At 46.9% G+C, this 18,460-nt stretch overlaps 6 protein-coding genes across 6 annotated transcripts; 5 read left to right on the forward strand and 1 right to left on the reverse strand.

The window, feature by feature from the left end:
• The first annotated feature begins 1,000 nt into the window (after nt 1-1,000).
• EV420DRAFT_1558250 (uncharacterized protein) lies at nt 1,001-2,736 on the forward strand. Its single transcript, XM_060473732.1, has 5 exons — nt 1,001-1,304; nt 1,359-1,428; nt 1,475-1,689; nt 1,751-1,944; nt 2,004-2,736. The coding sequence occupies exons 1-5, from the start codon at nt 1,250-1,252 to the stop codon at nt 2,385-2,387; spliced, it is 918 nt and encodes a 305-aa protein (XP_060328087.1). The 5' UTR covers nt 1,001-1,249; the 3' UTR covers nt 2,388-2,736.
• Nucleotides 2,737-3,730: 994 nt separating this feature from the next.
• Nucleotides 3,731-6,791, forward strand: EV420DRAFT_681028 (cytochrome P450). Its single transcript, XM_060483067.1, has 17 exons — nt 3,731-4,315; nt 4,364-4,434; nt 4,487-4,516; nt 4,565-4,601; nt 4,655-4,714; nt 4,772-4,784; nt 4,848-4,983; nt 5,033-5,420; nt 5,473-5,528; nt 5,577-5,730; nt 5,788-5,812; nt 5,873-5,887; nt 5,941-6,009; nt 6,065-6,120; nt 6,172-6,287; nt 6,351-6,518; nt 6,570-6,791. The coding sequence occupies exons 1-17, from the start codon at nt 4,006-4,008 to the stop codon at nt 6,594-6,596; spliced, it is 1,731 nt and encodes a 576-aa protein (XP_060328088.1). The 5' UTR covers nt 3,731-4,005; the 3' UTR covers nt 6,597-6,791.
• A 251-nt stretch (nt 6,792-7,042) lies between these two features.
• Nucleotides 7,043-8,207, forward strand: EV420DRAFT_1558261 (uncharacterized protein). Its single transcript, XM_060473733.1, has 3 exons — nt 7,043-7,283; nt 7,340-7,809; nt 7,861-8,207. Exons 1-2 carry the CDS (start codon nt 7,199-7,201, stop codon nt 7,804-7,806), a joined length of 552 nt encoding a protein of 183 aa, XP_060328089.1. The 5' UTR covers nt 7,043-7,198; the 3' UTR covers nt 7,807-7,809; nt 7,861-8,207.
• A 1,176-nt stretch (nt 8,208-9,383) lies between these two features.
• EV420DRAFT_1273724 (voltage-dependent anion channel-domain-containing protein) lies at nt 9,384-11,360 on the forward strand (the record flags this gene model as incomplete). Its single annotated transcript, XM_060467782.1, has 13 exons — nt 9,384-9,509; nt 9,575-9,728; nt 9,809-9,873; nt 9,930-10,054; nt 10,078-10,180; nt 10,233-10,244; nt 10,294-10,390; nt 10,445-10,493; nt 10,545-10,554; nt 10,614-10,720; nt 10,770-10,933; nt 10,991-11,014; nt 11,068-11,360. The coding sequence occupies 13 exons, from the start codon at nt 9,384-9,386 to the stop codon at nt 11,358-11,360; spliced, it is 1,329 nt and encodes a 442-aa protein (XP_060328090.1).
• A 456-nt stretch (nt 11,361-11,816) lies between these two features.
• On the reverse strand, nt 11,817-12,714 carry EV420DRAFT_1749833 (AhpD-like protein; the record flags this gene model as incomplete). Its single annotated transcript, XM_060480300.1, has 4 exons — nt 12,426-12,714; nt 12,301-12,368; nt 12,129-12,247; nt 11,817-12,073 (listed from the first exon to the last, which is right to left on the reverse strand). Exons 1-4 carry the CDS (start codon nt 12,675-12,677, stop codon nt 11,817-11,819), a joined length of 696 nt encoding a protein of 231 aa, XP_060328091.1. The 5' UTR covers nt 12,678-12,714.
• Nucleotides 12,715-15,866: 3,152 nt separating this feature from the next.
• Nucleotides 15,867-17,749, forward strand: EV420DRAFT_1273762 (voltage-dependent anion channel; the record flags this gene model as incomplete). Its single annotated transcript, XM_060467784.1, has 13 exons — nt 15,867-15,926; nt 15,989-16,163; nt 16,200-16,252; nt 16,321-16,412; nt 16,468-16,570; nt 16,623-16,634; nt 16,694-16,790; nt 16,843-16,891; nt 16,939-16,948; nt 17,005-17,111; nt 17,165-17,328; nt 17,390-17,413; nt 17,466-17,749. 13 exons carry the CDS (start codon nt 15,867-15,869, stop codon nt 17,747-17,749), a joined length of 1,230 nt encoding a protein of 409 aa, XP_060328092.1.
• Between the last annotated feature and the right edge of the window lie 711 nt (nt 17,750-18,460).

Below are 18,460 nucleotides of genomic sequence, written 5' to 3' on the forward strand. Positions count from 1 at the left end.
GCATTTTCTTTTACAGGTGACCCTAAGAAGCACCCAGAGAAGTAGATTTGGCTCCGATTATGAATTCGGAAGCGCAGAATTGACCTCGAGGCCTTGGAGCATGGACGAAGCGTGGGGGGGAGATCCAAGAAAGACTGGCGAATCTGAGTTTGAAATTGTGGCCGCAAGTGTGGCTGTATCGGCCACTCGGAAACACAGAAAGCTCGAAAGTTAATTGGATTAAACAAGCAGGAACCCGAAGTGCTCTAACCAAGAACTTAGAAAGTATAGCGGTTTCTTTTACCAATGACGCCTCTTTGAATTTTTCTCTAAGCTACTTACCCCTGTCTGTGAATAGGAACGGTCACGTGAAATGTTAAAACTCAGTTTTGCTAGCCACAGGTGAAGACCCGGAATAGCCTCTTTCACCTCCATCCCTCCATCAGAGATAATTATCAGAGTCTCATTTACGCGTGACGCGTGATGATCACTCCACCCATAATTAATCATAGCAAAGTGACAAAGATAGTCAAGGTGCTTGTCAGCTGCGTTTCATTTACTTGCTCTCCAGATTCTCTGCCAGGCTGCGCTATCCGAATCAAGGGTACTATCTTTCCTTTCTGATTGAAAGTTTCAGTTTAGCTCGTTTTAGCGTGATCTTCATTCTCCGTGGCTCCCTGATTTCCTTTAGGTTCTACGTCGCTTGCCACAGTGGTTTGCTGTGGATATCATCATCGACGATAACGAATCATTCATACGGTACGGCGTCTTGTTCTTTCCGAGGACTTAGCCTATGCCGTTACGTGTATATGCGTGCGTAGCGTGGTCTTTGATTGAATTCAAGAAGCACGACAGGTAATGCACATCTTCTTTCGGATTGAGTCTCGGAAGGCCATGCGTACTAGACTTCATTACACTTCTGTTGTGTGGTGTGCATCCACCTCGCTTTATAACGTCGGCCCAGGCTTGCATGTTGTTGTATTGGTCTACCTTCAGCTTTTCCCGTCATGTTTAACGCAAGCGATCCCCTCGTTATATTGAAAAGTAAGTTAAGTCCGTATTTGATTTAGAGTGAAGTAATTGACGCGTGATTTGTGGCAGTCAGCTGTGCGGTGTGCTCCACGGTGGCTATTGCGACTACTGTACATCGTCTCTTCATTCGAAGGGGTCGATATTGGGCTGATGATGTAAGTTCTCGCTCTTGGAGATGAAAGGTCCATTAGCTCAAAGGTTTTTTTTTTTCCTGCCGTAGGCATGGGCGCTGGTATCCATGACTGCTCTCTTTCTCCAGATTGCGGCCGTGTTTATGCATTTACCAAATCCCGGTAAGCGCTGTTCCTGCAATACCGTTTTGTTTGCACTTCTAATTTCTTATGCAGATGTCCTCTCGAGGTCCACGCGTATAGCAGCTTACTACCTCATGGCTACCACTTTCTACGTTGTTATATGGTGAGCGGGGTACTATCTTATCGTCACCTCTCTAATACCTAGACAGGACAGCCCGGCTCTCGATCTTATTTTCGATTATCCGGCTGGATCCCAGCGAGAACCGACGACGTAGACTCCTATGCATCGCTGCTCTATTTATCCTCGTTCTCACAATCCTTATCGCTCAGCTCTACTGGGTCTGTGAACCGGAGCCGCGGTGGAAGGACATGCAGAGCCCCCAATGCACCCTCAATAAGCAAGTGGCTATCTCCCAACTAGTCTGTAAGTCAATTATGCTCCCAGTATCATCGGGATACCTGTTTAACTCCATTCCGTTCGACAGCCGACGTGATTGCGGATCTCATCTTGATTCTCGCTCCGCTAAAACTCCTTGCCGGACTAGAAGACAAGGGTCTTCGACATCGTCTCATGGTCATCTTCTCGACGTGCATCGTGACGACTGTAGTATCCCTCGTCCACGCGGCCTATATCCTCACTTCAGCCCCAACAAAGGTGGTCATCTCGGCCATAGTAGAGGTACGTAACTCCCTAATAATGCGTCGCTGCCAGGGGCTAATGAATTCGTACATGATCAGGACTGCTTTTCTTTGATTGTGTGTAACATCCCTGTGGTCGTCACGGCGGCAATAAGAATACGAGAAGAGTCGCAGCATGGCAAGGCTAAGAAAGGACAACTGGTATCTACCTTCCTGCATTTCGCTTCGCGCGTCCTCACGCACAAAGACACGGCGGCGACTCATCCTCACCTGCATGTTGCGACGGTGAAGCTTGACGACATAAATACGGGGACGACGGGAACTTCTACGACGACTACGATGACTCACAGTAATAAGGACTTGACGACGTTTGAATTGGAGGATGAACCAGATTTGCGTGCACCGATTGGGCTAGACTCGCGTGCGTATGGCAGTGGGACTAAATCCTACGGACTTGTGTCTGGTTCAAGTGTCCATGTATGATTGGACTAAAGACGTTTATCGATATTCCCTACCACCGATGTTAGCCTCCGGTTATTATAGTCCTCGATATCTTGATCTCAAAATTTAACATATTCTCGTGTATTATAACTTTACTTACTGCTGTATCCATCCACTTTTAGTATCTTCTTTTTTGCTATACACCGAGTCAGTGATAAATGCTTTTAAAACTAGAGGCATAGATCCCGTGGAAAATCCTATCCTCCGCTTCCTAACTAATTGACGACAATTATCGAGAGTAATTTGTTGGAAAACGGGGTATCGGTTCGTTCCCAGTGTCACATGCGCGGTAGCAAGCCAATAGTATTGCGCTTGGCTGAGCTCTGCAAACGCATGAGGATCTACGCTACAGTAACCTACTTTTATACTAAATGTACTTTTACTAGAACTTTCCACGCTTTTCCTAAGACTTCTACCTTAATAAGCAGACTCCGCATGATGCCGGATTGCCAAATCCCAACATAATTTCGAGATGTTATATTTTCCGATGCAACTAAAGCAGTCCCGTACAAACATTGATACTATTTACAACGAAACTAACGTCCCCAACTATATTTCTTTCTTTCAATGGGTCTAACGAAACTACGGCAAGTGGCGCAAGCGATGATGTCCGACGGGCGGTCCGACTTGTTCCGATGGCCTTTGGTAATCATCACGTGCGCATCAGGCGGGACGAGCGCTCAGCGCGTCTCGTAAATTTCGAAATGTCTTTGCTTCTCGCCATCATCTCCCGCCCAACTTTCACAAGGCGACGCTCATATGCTCAATGTTCGATCTCACACTAATACCGTCATGAGGCGGTGGCTCTTCATTCTCAGTTCGGGTATGCTATACCGCTGACGATTCTTACCAGAATCACGGGAGACCCTTACTATTGATTTTGAATGAAGTGTGCTTCGATGGTCCCGCATATACAAACAGGTTTGACTATGGAAGTATCGGCAGATACACACTGGGAAAATCGAAAGCAATCACTGTCAGAGCACTGCCGCCCTCCCTCTTAAATGGTACGCGTCGTTCGTGGCATATGTTGATCATATATGGCTTACAGAAATCCGGTGCAGAACTGCCCTTGTTATTTTCCCGGAGATATCAGCAACAAGTAGATGTGGGGTTTGTATTGTTCACTGCTATGATGCATGAGTGACGGCATAGTGAGTTTTCTATTCATCTTCATTTAAAACCTCCTGATCAGTTTGTCGGCAACGAGTTTCTATTATTTGCTATCAACACTTTTCAATAATCCGTTCGACATCGACACTCATCATTATGATTATCATTCTCGCTTATTTTCCCAACCCTAAGACGCCGGGTTACCCGAATAATCTATTTATTACCTCCAAAATGCAACATTGACGCCGCCTCACAAGTATTGGGTCGGAAAAAAAACAGATCGTACAATCACGTTCATGTTGCCTTTTTGCTTCTCCGCGTGGCCCTGATGTTTTTCCTCCTCGACAGAGGGAGAAAGCCAAAAAGGGACAATCGCTCATGTCTAAGATGTCTGAGACGCGTTGTAACGTGATCCGGTCATAAGGACCGAGATCCAGATCCTTATAAAAGACGTCAGCCTCTGCGATCGATAGTTCAGTTTCCAGCCATGCAGCTACCCCCAGGGCCGTTGCTCTTACTCCGTCTATTATTGCCATATTTCCTCTTCGCTCTAGCACTCTTTCATGCTGAGCCCGGAATTTCCGCAGTATTTTCTGGCTATGGCCTTTCGTGGATATTTTATCCTTGTGCTGCGCTGCTGCTGTATCTCGCTTCGCAGACAATGTCTTACTTGTTCAAGTTGGCGCATATGCGTCGAGGTGCTGCCGTCAAAGGCGCAGATTTTGTTCCGGATGTTCAGGAAAGCAGTCTCTCTATTATGAGCAGGCTCATGAGACCACCAAAAACCCTATATCCTGGTATGTGGCTACAATGTTTCAGTTTGCTCTCGCTCTCATCACAGGCAGGCGAGGCTTTTATAGATTGGCATCGACAATATGGAAACACATACTGTATCAACATATTCTCGGAAAGGCGGGTATGTTGGTGGTAGCTTGTGTTTATTTGGTTACTTACATTTACTCATGAAGATCATCACCATCGAGCCCGAGCATGTGAAGGTGATTTGCAATGTCTATCAAAGGAAGACTTGTCTGAATATTTCATAGGCGGTCTTGGCAACGCAATTCAAAGACTTCGAGAAGGGTGCGAGTAGTTGTCTCACTATCAGATACATTTCCCTCATCACCAGCATTCAGGATACAGGCTACGTTCTCAGTGGCGGGACCTGCTTGGCACCGGTGTATTCAATTCCGATGGTACGAGCGCGCATTCCATATAAGGGCAACTTCGAATGCTCATTTCAACGTGCCTAGGTGACATGTGGAAGTGAGCGCCCATGAATTAAGCATATGACAGGCTTCTCACTGACCCGGGATGACCGTTCCTTAGATATCACCGCAATATGACTCGCCCTTTCTTTAGCAAAGACCGGATTAGTGACTTCGATAATTTCGAGAGACACGCTGTCGAATCGATTAGATTGATAAAAGATAGACTTGAAGAAGGATATCCAGTAGAGTTCCAGGTACGTTTTATGAGCGCGCTGAGAATGACTGCTGACCCCAGTCATGCAGGACGTCGTTTCACGCTTTACGTTGGATTCGGCCACCGAATTTCTATTTGGCGAGGATGTAGGTTCGCTCTCCGCTGGGCTTCCGTACCCTTCTGGGTCGAAGGCCGGGAACACAATCGTTGCTGCGGATCATCCGTCGAATGTCTTCGTTCGGGCCTTTGTAAAAGGACAGGAGCTGATTGCTAGAAGGTCTCGGACCGGAACGATGTGGCCATTAACGGAGTTTTGGCAAAACAAGGTTATGCCACATAGACGAGTCATTGAAGAAGTTGTGCAGCCACTTCTTGACGATTCCTTCGCAAGGAAGAAGAAGAGAGCAGAAGTTGGCGAGGCGCTTGAAGAGAAAGAGGTCGCTTCTCTTTTAGACGATCTGGTCAAGGACACCGATGGTAATATTCTAGTCTTATCTCTGGGAGTGTTACTCACCATTGGGGCCTCTAGATACGCGTGCCATCATAGATGAGCTAATCAATATTCTCGTTGCCTCGAGAGATACGGTCAGTTGAATGTGGCCTTGTTATCTACGTTCTAACAGTATCATATAGACGGCGTCTTTACTCACCTTCGCCGTGTACGCGCTTACGGAGTACCCGCACGTTGTGAAACGCTTACGAGACGAGATTTCCGAAGCTTTAGGTGACAAGCCGCCAAGCTATGCCGACATTCGCGAAATGAAATATTTGAGGGCGTTTTTGAATGGTATGTCTGATCTATCGTTGAAATATTGTGTCGAGAGCTCACTGTTATCATGCGTAGAAACCTTGAGACTTTATCCTCCAGTGTAAGAACCTCTACCGGTTTCTGTCAATTTTCGTTGCTCACCAAGCAAAAACTTGTGTAGCCCTTTTGATTCTCGGTAGGAAACGTGCCATTCGCTACTATCGAAAATCAGCTAATATATGTGATCAGAACTGCCAATGTGGACACGACGCTGCCCAACAGTACAGGTCGGCCGTACTATGTAGCAAAGGGTACAAAGTAAGAATACATCTATCGTCATCTTCGAATATCAATCCTGAAACTCCCCTCTCAGGGTCATATGGGGAATTTTCTGGATGCACCGTAGGGTCGATCTGTGGGGTCCCGATGGTGTGTGCTGAGTTTTCATACATTTCACACGGACTTATGGTACGATAATAGCTCTCGAGTTCGACCCCGACAGGTTCTTGGATTCCCGTGTTCACAAGTATTTAACACGTAACCCGTTCATCTTCTTGCCTTTCAACGCCGGACCAAGAATTTGTCTGGGTCAACAGGTTCGTTGATCTGGTTTGTCTCGTCTTGATTTCCGAGTCATTGACTTGCTGTGCTATTCTTAGTTCGCGTACAACGAAGCGTCGTACTTTCTCATTCGGCTCCTCCAAACATTCTCATCCTTCAATCTGGCTGAGGATACACAAATACCGGAGGCGAAGCCCCCAGCAGGAGATCAGTTCAAGGGGAGGGACAAAATTATGTTCGGAACACATCTCACTATGTTCGCTAAGGTCAGTCGTTCGGACTCGTCTGTATTTGGTGCATTTCTGACTGCCTACTAGGGAGGAATGTGGGTGAGGATGGAATGAGCGCTGTGTTTATTTTCTTTATTTGTATTACTATCATACAGCCAATAACAATGCTGTCTGCATGGCGAACGATGAACACGGCGCTCGTCAATGCTTTTGGTACCAAAGTCAGTAAACCTAGAATGCTGACGCGCCTCTTCTGCTTGAAGGAACGAGACACTGACGAGAAAGAACGAGTGATTGTCTCGAGCTGTGGTGACCACATTTTTGTGATTTACTCCAAAAGAAGGGAAATTTTTTGGTCAGATCGCTCCCAATCTGGGGACCCTCAAACAAGAAAATCAGGACAATCTGTGTCATCATACGTCCATCGGCGGTAACATTGCTGGGTGACGTCCGGAGAAGTTCGGGCCTCGGCACCGATTGCAGCTAAGAATACTTGCACAGCCGCCACGTGGTACTTCTCAAAGAGGAAGCGCTCAGGCAAGGTGCTTAGCTTGTCCCCAAGCCCATCTTTCCCTGGGACCACCACCAACGCGCCTCATCTGTCCTCTATCTCTTTCTCTCTCCTATTAATTACGCGTCTCCTAGCGTTAAGCTGCGTGCCGCATCGACAGAGCATCTGCTTTCGAAGTTACGCGTGTTCTCGGTCCTGCACAAGCATGCTCGCTCTACTCACCGGCAGGCCTATCGTCCACTCAATTATCATTTTAGCCGCTATAGGGTGGATATGGTACCGTACAATGAGTATGTTTTCCTTCCCTTTCTGGCGCTTGAAGTGCCGTATTGACGGCGACATACAGCTAATAGCCAAGGCTCGACCTATCCCTGTGCAACACCTATCCATGACAATTGTTCTTTCTACGCGTCATGCTTGGAAACGAGGTACCACTGTGGTCCAGCTGGCTACCCTCTCGGTTACGGAGAGAAGTTCTGCACAAAGTTCAGTGAAGACCGCTCTTTGCTCAGTGCCAAAGGACAGACGTGGATGGTGGACACAATGCATTGTCTTCAAGAGGCACTCGTTCCAGACGCTCTTGGCTCAGCAGAAACCTGCAGCAAGCTGGAGGACAAGGCATTTGGGACACATGCCAAGTGTTACATCGATAATGGTCTGTGTTTTTTGCCTGTGACGGACTGGGAGGCGATTGTCAAGATAGTCGAGCTGCGGACGCTTTTCCAGAGCTGGGATGCGTTTCTAGAGACCTTGAAGGCTGGGGAGGGTTGCTTGGAGGCGTATGCCCATTTCGCAGAGCATGCGTTAGGTTGAAGAGGTATGCTATCACTTCTGGCGTTGTCAATGCTTTACTCATAAAGCAAAATGGATTCACATTGCAGACCAGACTGTTGGTATGCTGTAAAGGAGCTGGTCTTCTTCGAGAAACAGATTGGTTCTCCAGACAATGGACCTTTTCGATTAATAGGACGAGGAAGAATGCCAAATTGCCGTTTCACGGCTATGCGCTTGGTTGATAACGTTGTCAGCATTTATCAAGAGATATAACCAAGGTCTATGCTCGACCGCTCCTTTGTTTTCCTTTACATATTCGCCGTCTTTCAAGGACCAGCTTCACTTTTTCCGTGTCACCATTGCCTTAGAATGGAATAGTGATACCGGCAGTGTTGCACATTATAAGCTTATTATTATTATTCACTCTGAATGCTTTCAAGGTCCGTAAGTCGTTCGCTCCCCATCGTCAAGTATTTTCAGGAACTCATGCACCTCTGTGCAGAAATGATACATGCCCTGATATTCGGAACATCAAACTGGGAGCCGTGCTTCCTTCATCTCCCCCTTGTAGTCCAAAAGTGGCTCTCTTTCTAGTTTCTGTCTCTTCCATTTGCGACATGTTCACATCAAAGATTTCTATGTACATCGACAGCATCCTCAGGCATCTGGGCTACAAGGTATGCTCCGCCAGCCTAGAATCTAATCATGATCCTGCCACGCTCGAAGTAGCACACCAATATAGGCCGGACGTTATGGCCTGTTATGGCTAGGTCGCACAAATGTACGGACCATGCCAAACGGGCCTTTGGTACATAGGTATGCTGCTCGACGGTCAATGTCATTTCACCATTTTCAGTTTTGTATAGGTTTGGTAATAGCCATGGCGTTGTCGTAATCCTGTTACTACGAGGCAAACTGTAGATCCAGGACGGTTCAGCCTGCGTATCATTGCCCTGCATCAGGTGAAGTACTTCGGCTAAAGACGGCGAATGTGAATCAATTCTTATCTTCTGTTATATTTGGTGTCAGTGGAGTATCACCCTAGCAATGGAGATGACATGTCACTACGTTCCGGACGGAATACAGTCGCGGTGCTAGAGCGTAACAGGTTGTACGGAATAGCTTCTACTGATCCAAAGAAAGTGGAATTTTTATGAGATATCTGACCTTACTTATCCTGTTAGATTCTCTCACATACATCATTTCTGGACCATGGGTTTGTTTGTATCAGTGGGACTCCGTTCCTTTCTTACTGCACTGCACGTTGCTCGACCAGTAATCAGAATACCCTGACTACTGATAGGGCACAGCTTCTAAGAATACTCGGCCATACGTTACCGTCAGGATTAATGGGTTTTAGTTCAGCCGAGAGTCGTAGCAGTCCTCTTTTGGTGAACTGATGCTCAGACCGGCCACTTGAGGCAATTTCAGTGCTTCTGGAAGACGAAAAATTTGAAATTAAGACGCGCAGATATCACGTGCCCGTGGACGCATTCCCAAAAGAAGAAACTTGATCGCCTTGTCAAATACTAATAGACCCGGGTCCGCCGCTGCTTCCAGCCCACGTCTTCCATACCCCCCTCCCCTTGCTCGATACCCACCCCCTCCTCGAGTTCATGCTCGCTTTCCGTACTTTCCTTCACGAACAAGTCAGTGCATCCTCTCAGTCAAATAATGCAAAGGGCATACCTGTTCATGTGAGCGGCTTCGCGCGGCGCATCCATGGATGGTCCTGGCAGGCGGTAAGTGTCCGATTGGCAAATCCAGGGATTTCAACTCGAGACTAGAATTTGTCATTTTCGTGTAGTTCCCCATTGTGATGGGTACAAGCGCTGTCTATTTGACACTCTCGAACCTGAAGCACCATCCTGCGTTTGTGTCGAGGATAGAGACGGTGTTTTTCTTCTTTAACATCGTTTTATTTCTTTTGAATATCTTCATGCTTTTGTCGCAAGCTATTTGTGCGTTTTTCTCTTCCGTTCTACGTCTTGTGGCTTCTCGTGTCTCGTGTTCTCTTGCTAATGGATTCCTGCTCTTGCAGTGTTTCCTCGTCATGCATGGACCCTTCTCCAGGATCCAATTCAAGGAATATTCGTACCATTAATGGTGAGTCCCCCTCCCCTCCCCTCCTGGGGTACCCTTTTCTAAGAACCATTCCCTAGGTCCTTTCCCTCGCTACCATAGTTATCGGTACCGTAGACTACGACATGACCTACGGCCACGTTGGCTCCGACCTCATCTACGCTCTATTTTGGCAAGTCGCGCATTCGCGTGGAGGTTTATGCATGTTCGACTAATCGGCGGATTTAGGATATACCTCGCTTTTTCGATTATAACGTGTTTTCCGATGTTAAAGATATGGTTCAGTCGAGAGCATGATCTTGCACATTTCGCCCCTGCGTATGCATTTCTGGTAAGTGTTTCTTTCTTGTTTGGTAAACCGGCAATGAATAGACATTCCACAGGTGTTCCCCTTGGTAAGCGGGTTTATGGCCCCCGTACAATCTTTTGATCTTATATTGGTAGATGCTCACGGGAATCGTGGCGGCAAACACCCTGAAAGTAATTGATGCGTCTGATCCGAGAGCGTTGGGTGTTCTTCTGGTAGGCTACATCGTACACGGTAAACCGAATCCCGTCATCTGGCAAAGCTCTTTCCTAACTCTGATAACAACAGGTCTCGGGTTTTTTATGGCTTTCTTCTATCTTGCTATATATGTTCTTCGGTGAATTTCCTTTCTTTTCTCTGCAATGTCATCCTCACTCGTCGCTTGCAGTTTGATGGCGGTATGTACAAGTTGCATCTAGGATTGCGTCCGATCTTGACTTAAAGGCTACATATATAGAACGGGTTCATGCACGGTGGTCAGGCTAACGGTGCCTTCGTCGCATGTGGTCCGCCTGGGTTTTCTGCACTTACATTAATCACCCTCGGGGATCATGCAAGGACAATGTACGTCGAAGCGACTCATATCTTCCACCCGCGTCTAACATTTCCGCAGCATATCCGCTCGAGGATACGTCGCTGACATCGCAGGCGATGTCTGGTATTCAGCAAGCGTGCTAGCGAGCCTGCTGCTTTACGGGCTCGCACTATTTTTCTTCATTTTTGGTATCATTCCATATCGGTTCTCCTTACGGAGGCATATGAACGAAATTCTTGGATGTGCGTACTCGTACCTTCCTTACATTGTCTCATTTCTGAATTGCGTATACTACCCAGGCTGGGCTCTGACATTCCCAAATGGTATGTGATGCTGTTTACTTTCACAAGAAAGGACGCTAGCTGAATATATCTAGTGGGATGGATAACCGCCACACGCTCCCTCGGGGACATTTTCGAAATCCAGGGGTTCTGGACGTTTCATCTGGTCATGACGATCCTCATGTGCATCACCTGGCTGTTCTTGTTCATCTTCACGGTTATCGCGTTCTGCAAGGGGAGGATATTCAAGTCGCGGAAAGAGGATGTTATTAGGGACATTCACGCTGAGGAATCTGAAGGGACGCCTGCAGGAAAGACGGAAGACAGCCCCATGATACCTCCTTCTATACATCATTCTGAGGGTTCCAGTCGGACAGCTACTGTTTGAACATTGTTCTTTACTATCTTTGGATACGTATTCTTTGATCTAGTGGCTCGGACCATACGGTATCATTCCGAGGGTTCCATTCAGACGGTTACTATCTGGACATCGTTCTCTGCTATTTTTGGATACCGATTCTGTTGCTTGTAGACTATGTAAATTGCCTTGTGTATATAATTTCGCGGATCAGATTTCGGCGGTGCGTACAAGGTGGCTGTGCCTCTGGCGAGTCTTCTGCAGTGCTACCATGACGGTTGAATCCGGAGCTCATCATCATCACCATATTACATGGCATGGTACACTGTAGAGACGGCGGCATTATGATTCTGGGATCCTACTGTTCTCGTAAATTCGACAATATCCAGTTTTATAATCCACGACGACAAAGTGTTATACTACACGACGATTAACTCGAACGTCGAAACGCCTCTGGTATGACAGAAAACTGACTTAACGAAATCCTCACTGGGAGCTGATATCAGGGATAGCATTCTTCCACTTTACGCCTGATGCCATGGCGACCTCAATAGCAATTTGACGAACCGCTTTCACTTCTTCCAGTGTAGCGCCGTTCCTCAGAGACCCCTGCAAGTGCCAGTCAATTTGACGTGGTGTGTCGTTGGCTATCAGAGCTGCCACCATGGCAAACGAAGTCTCAGCAGGCGAGAGAATGTCGAAAAAGCTGTAGGTGTAACCGTACACAAAACTAGTGCAAAGAGCTTTGTGGTGATCGTGGGTTAAACAGTTGATTCAAAAAAGGTACAATTCACTGACCGAAATCAGGATATATTTCCCGCAGGAAAGGTTGAACAGTATACGCTGTTTCTCCATAGGTCTGGTCAAAGTAACCCTGGCCGTTCGCCGTTAAAGCTTCTATTGACATCGACGCATCACTTCAGGGTGACGATATGAGCACCAAAACACAGGAAAATACCACGCAACCTACCGGAGGGGTTTAGTATCACGCAGTTCATAAGGGACGACGGCATGCAGCTTGCCAAGAGCGTTGATAGCCTACAACCGCACGTCAATGATGGCGGCACCGGGGAAATTGATTTTGAACTGGCATACCTTGGGAAATCCAGACAGCATCCCAGCTTTGAAGAGCACCTCGCGCATCTTTCGTGCGAGGAGCAGTCGTTCCTCATGAGTTTTCAGGCTCTCAGATGCATACTTGAAGACCTCAGGAACGGCCTCTGGTAGGTTGCTGGAACTGAAGGCGGCGGCAGTGACAAGAGAGCAGGGATTGGTAAATCCCCTTTTCTGCTTGGGGAAGAGAGCCTCTAGACGAGCGAGAAAAGCGCGAGTAGCAATACCCACCATTGACAGAGAGGCTAGGCAGATTGCGACGTCCTGGGGGATATCTTCAATGTCCTTATACCTGTGTCCTTAACAAGCAACCAATGGAATGCATTTAGATCTGATTATGAGATACTCCAGCGATATCGGAAGACTTTTAGCCTGAAACTGTCCAGAAGCGTAGAGCTGACGCGGGTCTTTGACGCGCCATTCGGAACTTGTGGAGAAACAAGAAAAAATGGACACGCTGGATTTGAAAGAATCTCTCTTAGTCTCTCTAAGGTCCGGCGTTGTGCCACCGAAGGTCAATAGGTGCGTCATCAGAGCTCCCTAGTACCTAACCTTTAGCTGACAGTACCGGAATGTGAGAGATCCGAGAAAATGTACTAGTAAAAGGTTCAGCTTGGCCTTAAAGTAATCTTCATTTTGCGTATGCATCTGATACTGATTGCTCCTCGTTGTAAGGTGGTAGCGGAGAGCGTTACACGGCATGATAACTATACGAAATGTCAGCTAGAACTAGACAGTTTTGCTGCACCGTCTTCGACAGTCGGAATTCTGGTTGCAGGGAACAGACGACTCTTCAGAAAGCGTGTAATTAGTGAGAGACTCGCACAGTGTTTAACGTTTATCCTTCTCTGGAATGTGCATGGGGCATGAAAATGGGAAGTTTTGAACTCGAGAGCCATATTTCACGGTCCAGTCTGCGATTTAATTTTCAAATTCAATGCTGAGAAGCACGACAGTAGTCAGATATAATCTCGGCGCGTAGTTGGGTATAGGAAAGTGAATATTTCCGTCTCGCGAGGACTTTTACTATTAGATTAGGTACGGTCGCTCCTGTGGATACTCCACCAAGGTCTGACGACAATGAATTGATTAAACGGGATGGCATCTTGATCTTGACTCTTTCTGGTGATTTTAATTTTTATCTGACGCAATTATGTGAATATATATCAGAATTACGTACGTACCACGATCTTGAACAAGTCTTGAATTGAATCTAAGAAGCGTCAGACAGATGCACAGTGACGAATATTCCTTACCTTGCTGTAGTGTGCATCTACTGTCAAGTCTACTGTGCGCAACAACAGCTGTTCAATTAGCTCTCCCACCTGTTTGAGGCGCTCCATGAGGACATTATTACTCTAGTTATCTGCTGCACATAGCATAGTGAAACGGAAGCACTAATGGACAAATAATCAACAACATCATCCTTTTTGAGCCATATAGAAAGTTTTCTTCAGTTAAATGACATCTGATACTATGCCACCCCTCCATAGTTAAATATTATATGGTATTCAATGTTCTAATCAATGCTTAATACTGGGGTATGACGGTGCAAAGTTCTAAGTCCTGAAATTTGGTGATGTGTCATCATGGATTAGTGAGCCGAAAAACCGGATCACGTCTGAGTTTGAAATCCGTTGAGATTTGAGGGTTCCTCTATGGACCCCCGCCCCGGGTACCAGGCTTTATATACAGATACGAGTTCCGCGAGTATATAATAAAGACGGCTTGCCAGGCTACTCTGGGCACGGCTCGATTCCTCTGATCACGTGCATAGTTTTAGCTCCAACAACGTGATCACCATGGTTTCTTCGGTCGTGTACTAATAGTTACTTAAAATCAACCATCGAAGCGTCATCGTTTGTTGATTGCCGGTAACCCAATATCTCTGCTGTCCTCCATCTCCCAATCCTGATGCTACTCGACCATACCACCCTACCTCCATAACCCAGTTCCCTCGCCGGCGCCCTCTTGGGTCATTCAGCGGGAACTTACGTACGAGCAGGGTTAGATATTTGGTCCCAGATACAGCTCGGCTTTGAATGGTTCGGGCAAGCCTCCTTGAGCCGTCCCTGCAGCTCGGCTCGGAGCCGCGGCTTTCTAAAAGACGAGCCGCATCCCTGCACTGCGGCAACGAAGCACCAGGGATAGACTCGATCGTCGTGATCGTTGGCGCGTTTCATTGAAGAATAGTGAGGGTGAGGAAGGTCTCCTGCAGACGTGCAGTCTCGTTTGAGGGATTACACATGGGAACCGCAGGGATCATATAAACGGGATGCTATACAAAGCTGAGTTTCCGGATGCGTAATAACATAGCTGCTTATGATACAGACAATAGAAACAATTTCTCTGTTTTGAGGGGTGAGGTGATGAGTGATGCCTTGATGGGAGGGCAGTGGTCAAAAGTGAGCAATCGGCCCTCGTTTAGTTCTGTTGTTTTTCAAACTCGTTCCTCAGTTTCATCGGACTCGGGCAGCTTGTTTACTTCGGCCACTTTTCACAAGAATCACCACAACTCCTCGTTGATTCGGAACACGGAACATGCATTGATCCATGCAATCCCTCTGTCTCCTGCAATGACATCTCCACCATACCTCAAATCCATCCGAAGCTGAACCTCAGCCTAAAGGCTGAGTGTTTCATCTGCGCGCCCTCTGGATGGTACGTGCTACATCAATCACACGTACAGAAGGGCGTCAATCTCATATAAACTATAGAATCTCTTATGCTGGGCTACTCTGCCTATCACTCGAAAATCTGAACGGCAAGCAGCACGGAGTGCATGCAGTAATATTACTTACGGTCTATATCGAGGATCCTGCATACGATTCGTCGTTGAACATCAAATTCGTGGGTCATAAATGGTTGTCGTGAGCTCCATCATCTTAGCCAAGTATACAACTTACATCACCAATACAGTCTATTGGTACACAAAGCAAGCTTCAGCCTAAGCTAGCCAACGAGGTTATAATCCGCGGACATAGATATAAATGGATATCATCCCGGTTCGTCCTAGCCGGATCTAATTGACAAACCTTAGCTGCTAATCAACTACAAGATGCGGAGAAGAGACGCCTTTCACAGCTTAGCGAAATCGATCTGAATATACACGGCTCCTGACGGTTGATCTAGCAAATGCAGCCTGGCGCACTTGCGTGAACCAGCCTCCGGTTGAGCCTCTGTGATCGAACAAGGTTAGCGTCTGTTTAATAACATTTTAAAAAGGTGTTAATTCGAATCTCGATCGCGTAGTACAAAATTTCGACTCTAAAGCTCGATCTGCCTCTGCTTTCTGAGTCTACAGCCCCACATCCTCTTGCCATATCCTCCTGCACAGGATCATTTTTCAAATTTATGCCTCCAATTCCTCCTTTGGATCCCCAACACGTAGGCGCATCAGCTCAGTCTAATAACCAAAGGGATATGCCACCGCCACAAGTTCATGGTATCGCGCGTCGCATCCATGGATGGTCATGGCAGTCGGTAAGTGTCTTGCAGCCTATCTAGGAATTTCAACTCGAGACTAGGATCCGTCGTCTATGTAGTTCCCTATTTTGATGGGTACAAGTGCGGTTTATATGACGCTCTCAGCCCTGAAGCACCATCCTGCGTTCGTGTCAAGCATAGAGACGGTGTTTTTCTTCCTCAGCATTACTCTTTTTTTTGCGAACATCGTCATGCTCTTATTACAAGCCATCTGCGCGTTTTCTCTCCCCGCCAGTTAGGACTTCATTGCTGATACTTGTGTTCATGTAGTCTTCCCTCGCCATGCGTGGTCCCGTCTTCAGGATCCAATACAAGGAACATTCGTACCGCTGATGGCAAGTCTTTCTTATCCCTATATTTGCTGACAACTCGCCTAAAAACATTTCCCTAGGTCGTTTCCTTTGCTACCATAGTTGTCGGCACCATGGACTATGACTTAAACTACGGCCACATTAGCTCAAACCTAGTTTTCGCTCTGTTTTGGTCAGTCATATGCTCACATGCATGCTTTGCGTGAGAGACTTACCGGGAGCTATAGCATATACCTGGTCATTGCGATTGCAACGTGTTTTCCAATGATAAAAATAACCTTCAGCCAGCCGCACGACCTGCCGCATTTTGCGCCCTCATACGCGTTTCCGGTAAGCGCCAATTTCTTATGTCATGGGCTACGGTAAACAAACAGCTGTTTAGGTGTTCCCTTTGGTGGGTGATAATAATAAGGTTTTCGGAATGTAGCGATCTGATGGCGTCTGTTCTCGCAGATGCTTACGGGGCTAGTGTCAGCTAATACCTTGAAGGTGATTGATGCGTCTGATCCAAGGGCTTTGGGCATTCTGCTCGTAGGCTATGTCGTTCATGGTTGAGTTCGCGCAATATCTGACGGAGCTCGTTGTACTAACATTTGCGCCAGGTCTTGGACTCTTCTTGGCTTTCTTCTTTCTCGTCATTTACATTATTCGGTACGCTCTCAGTATCTCGTTGAATCATCCTTCCTAACTATCCACAGGCTTATGATGGTGCGTACTATGGTGCTGAGGGCTGAAGCCGGTGTTGGGCTGACATCTATACCTAGAACGGGTTCATGGACGGTAGACAGTCAAATGTCGCCTTTGTCGCATGTAGTCCGCCCGGTTTTTCCGCCCTTACATTAATTAGCCTTGGTGATCATGCAAGGACAATGTATGTGCTGAAAACTTATATCTCATACCTCGCGTTTTAATATCCGTACACAGCCTCGGCGCTCGCGGATACATTAATGAAGCCACAGGCGACATCTGGTATTCAGCAAGCGTGATGGCAAGCCTGCTGCTTTACGGGCTAGCATTGTTTTTCTTCATTTTCGGTGTTATTCCCTACCGGTTCTCCTTACGGAGACATTTGGACGGCATCCTTGATTGTGCGTACCTATGCCTTTCTTGCATCATCTCATTCCTTATTCACTTGCGCTTACCATCCAGGCTGGGCTTTGACATTTCCAAATGGTACGCGCTATTGCATAAATATGTACGTTGACTGAAATTTATGTTCTCTCAGTGGGATGGATAAACGCCACACGCTCCCTCGGCGACATCTTTCAAATCCAGGGCTTTTTCACGTTCCATCTCGTCATGACGGTCTTCATGTGTATTACATGGCTCTTCTTATTCACGCTCACAGTTATCGCGTTCTGCAAGGGCAGGATATTCAAGTCTGGGAAAGAAGACTTTATGAGGGACATCCAGGCTCAGGAAGAGGTAGCGGAAGAACGTCCTGCGCCTGTGGTTCCTTCTTCTGCACATCATTTAGAGGGCTGCAGTCGGGCCCTAATTACTGTTTAAACGTTATCTTCGCACATGTATACTTTTATTGCTTCCGTACTATCTCTCTATATATATAATAAACTTATTGACTTGAATCAGAGTTTAGAGTGGCTGGAAGCGGTGTGGCTGTGCCTTGGTCCTTCCTTTGTTACCGTCATGACGTTAATTCTTCCTCGCATCCCTGCACCTTTTTTGGACCCTAAATTTGCCGTTTCTATAAACGCGAGTCCCGGCGTACACTTCACGTTCTTTTTGCCATCATGAATTGGACTGCGTTATATACGAACCCACGGGTAAAGCACCTCGCCAGTAATGGGCCTCTTTCACTGCCAGGTTCACTGCCAACCTCTTGGTAAATGCACACCTCGTAAAGGGAACCATCTGAGCCTGACTGAGCTCGGATACACTTCGAGGATCGGGCCGAGTTGGACATTTCTGCTGCGAGCTTGGAACGTTTGATCCAGTATCACCGACGTCCGACGGAGTCGCTCGTATATCATCTGTGATTTTATGTCAGTTTCTGGGCGTGGGTACTTCAGCGAAAACTTTTTCCCGGTGTACTTCGTAAATTCCCCGTAGTGATCTGATGATTCTGATCAATCGGAGAACTTAACTAGATAGTTCCCATTGGTCCTCTATGTTGTCCGCCATGTTCTATGCCATACGTCTTAGATTGCTCTCTTCGGCATCTTTCCTTAACAAAGCTACTTCCAAAAAACATATCGGAAA

This window comes from Desarmillaria tabescens (assembly GCF_030435595.1).
Source record: "Desarmillaria tabescens strain CCBAS 213 chromosome Unknown EV420scaffold_30, whole genome shotgun sequence".
In the NCBI taxonomy this organism is placed as follows: Eukaryota; Fungi; Basidiomycota; class Agaricomycetes; order Agaricales; family Physalacriaceae; genus Desarmillaria; species Desarmillaria tabescens.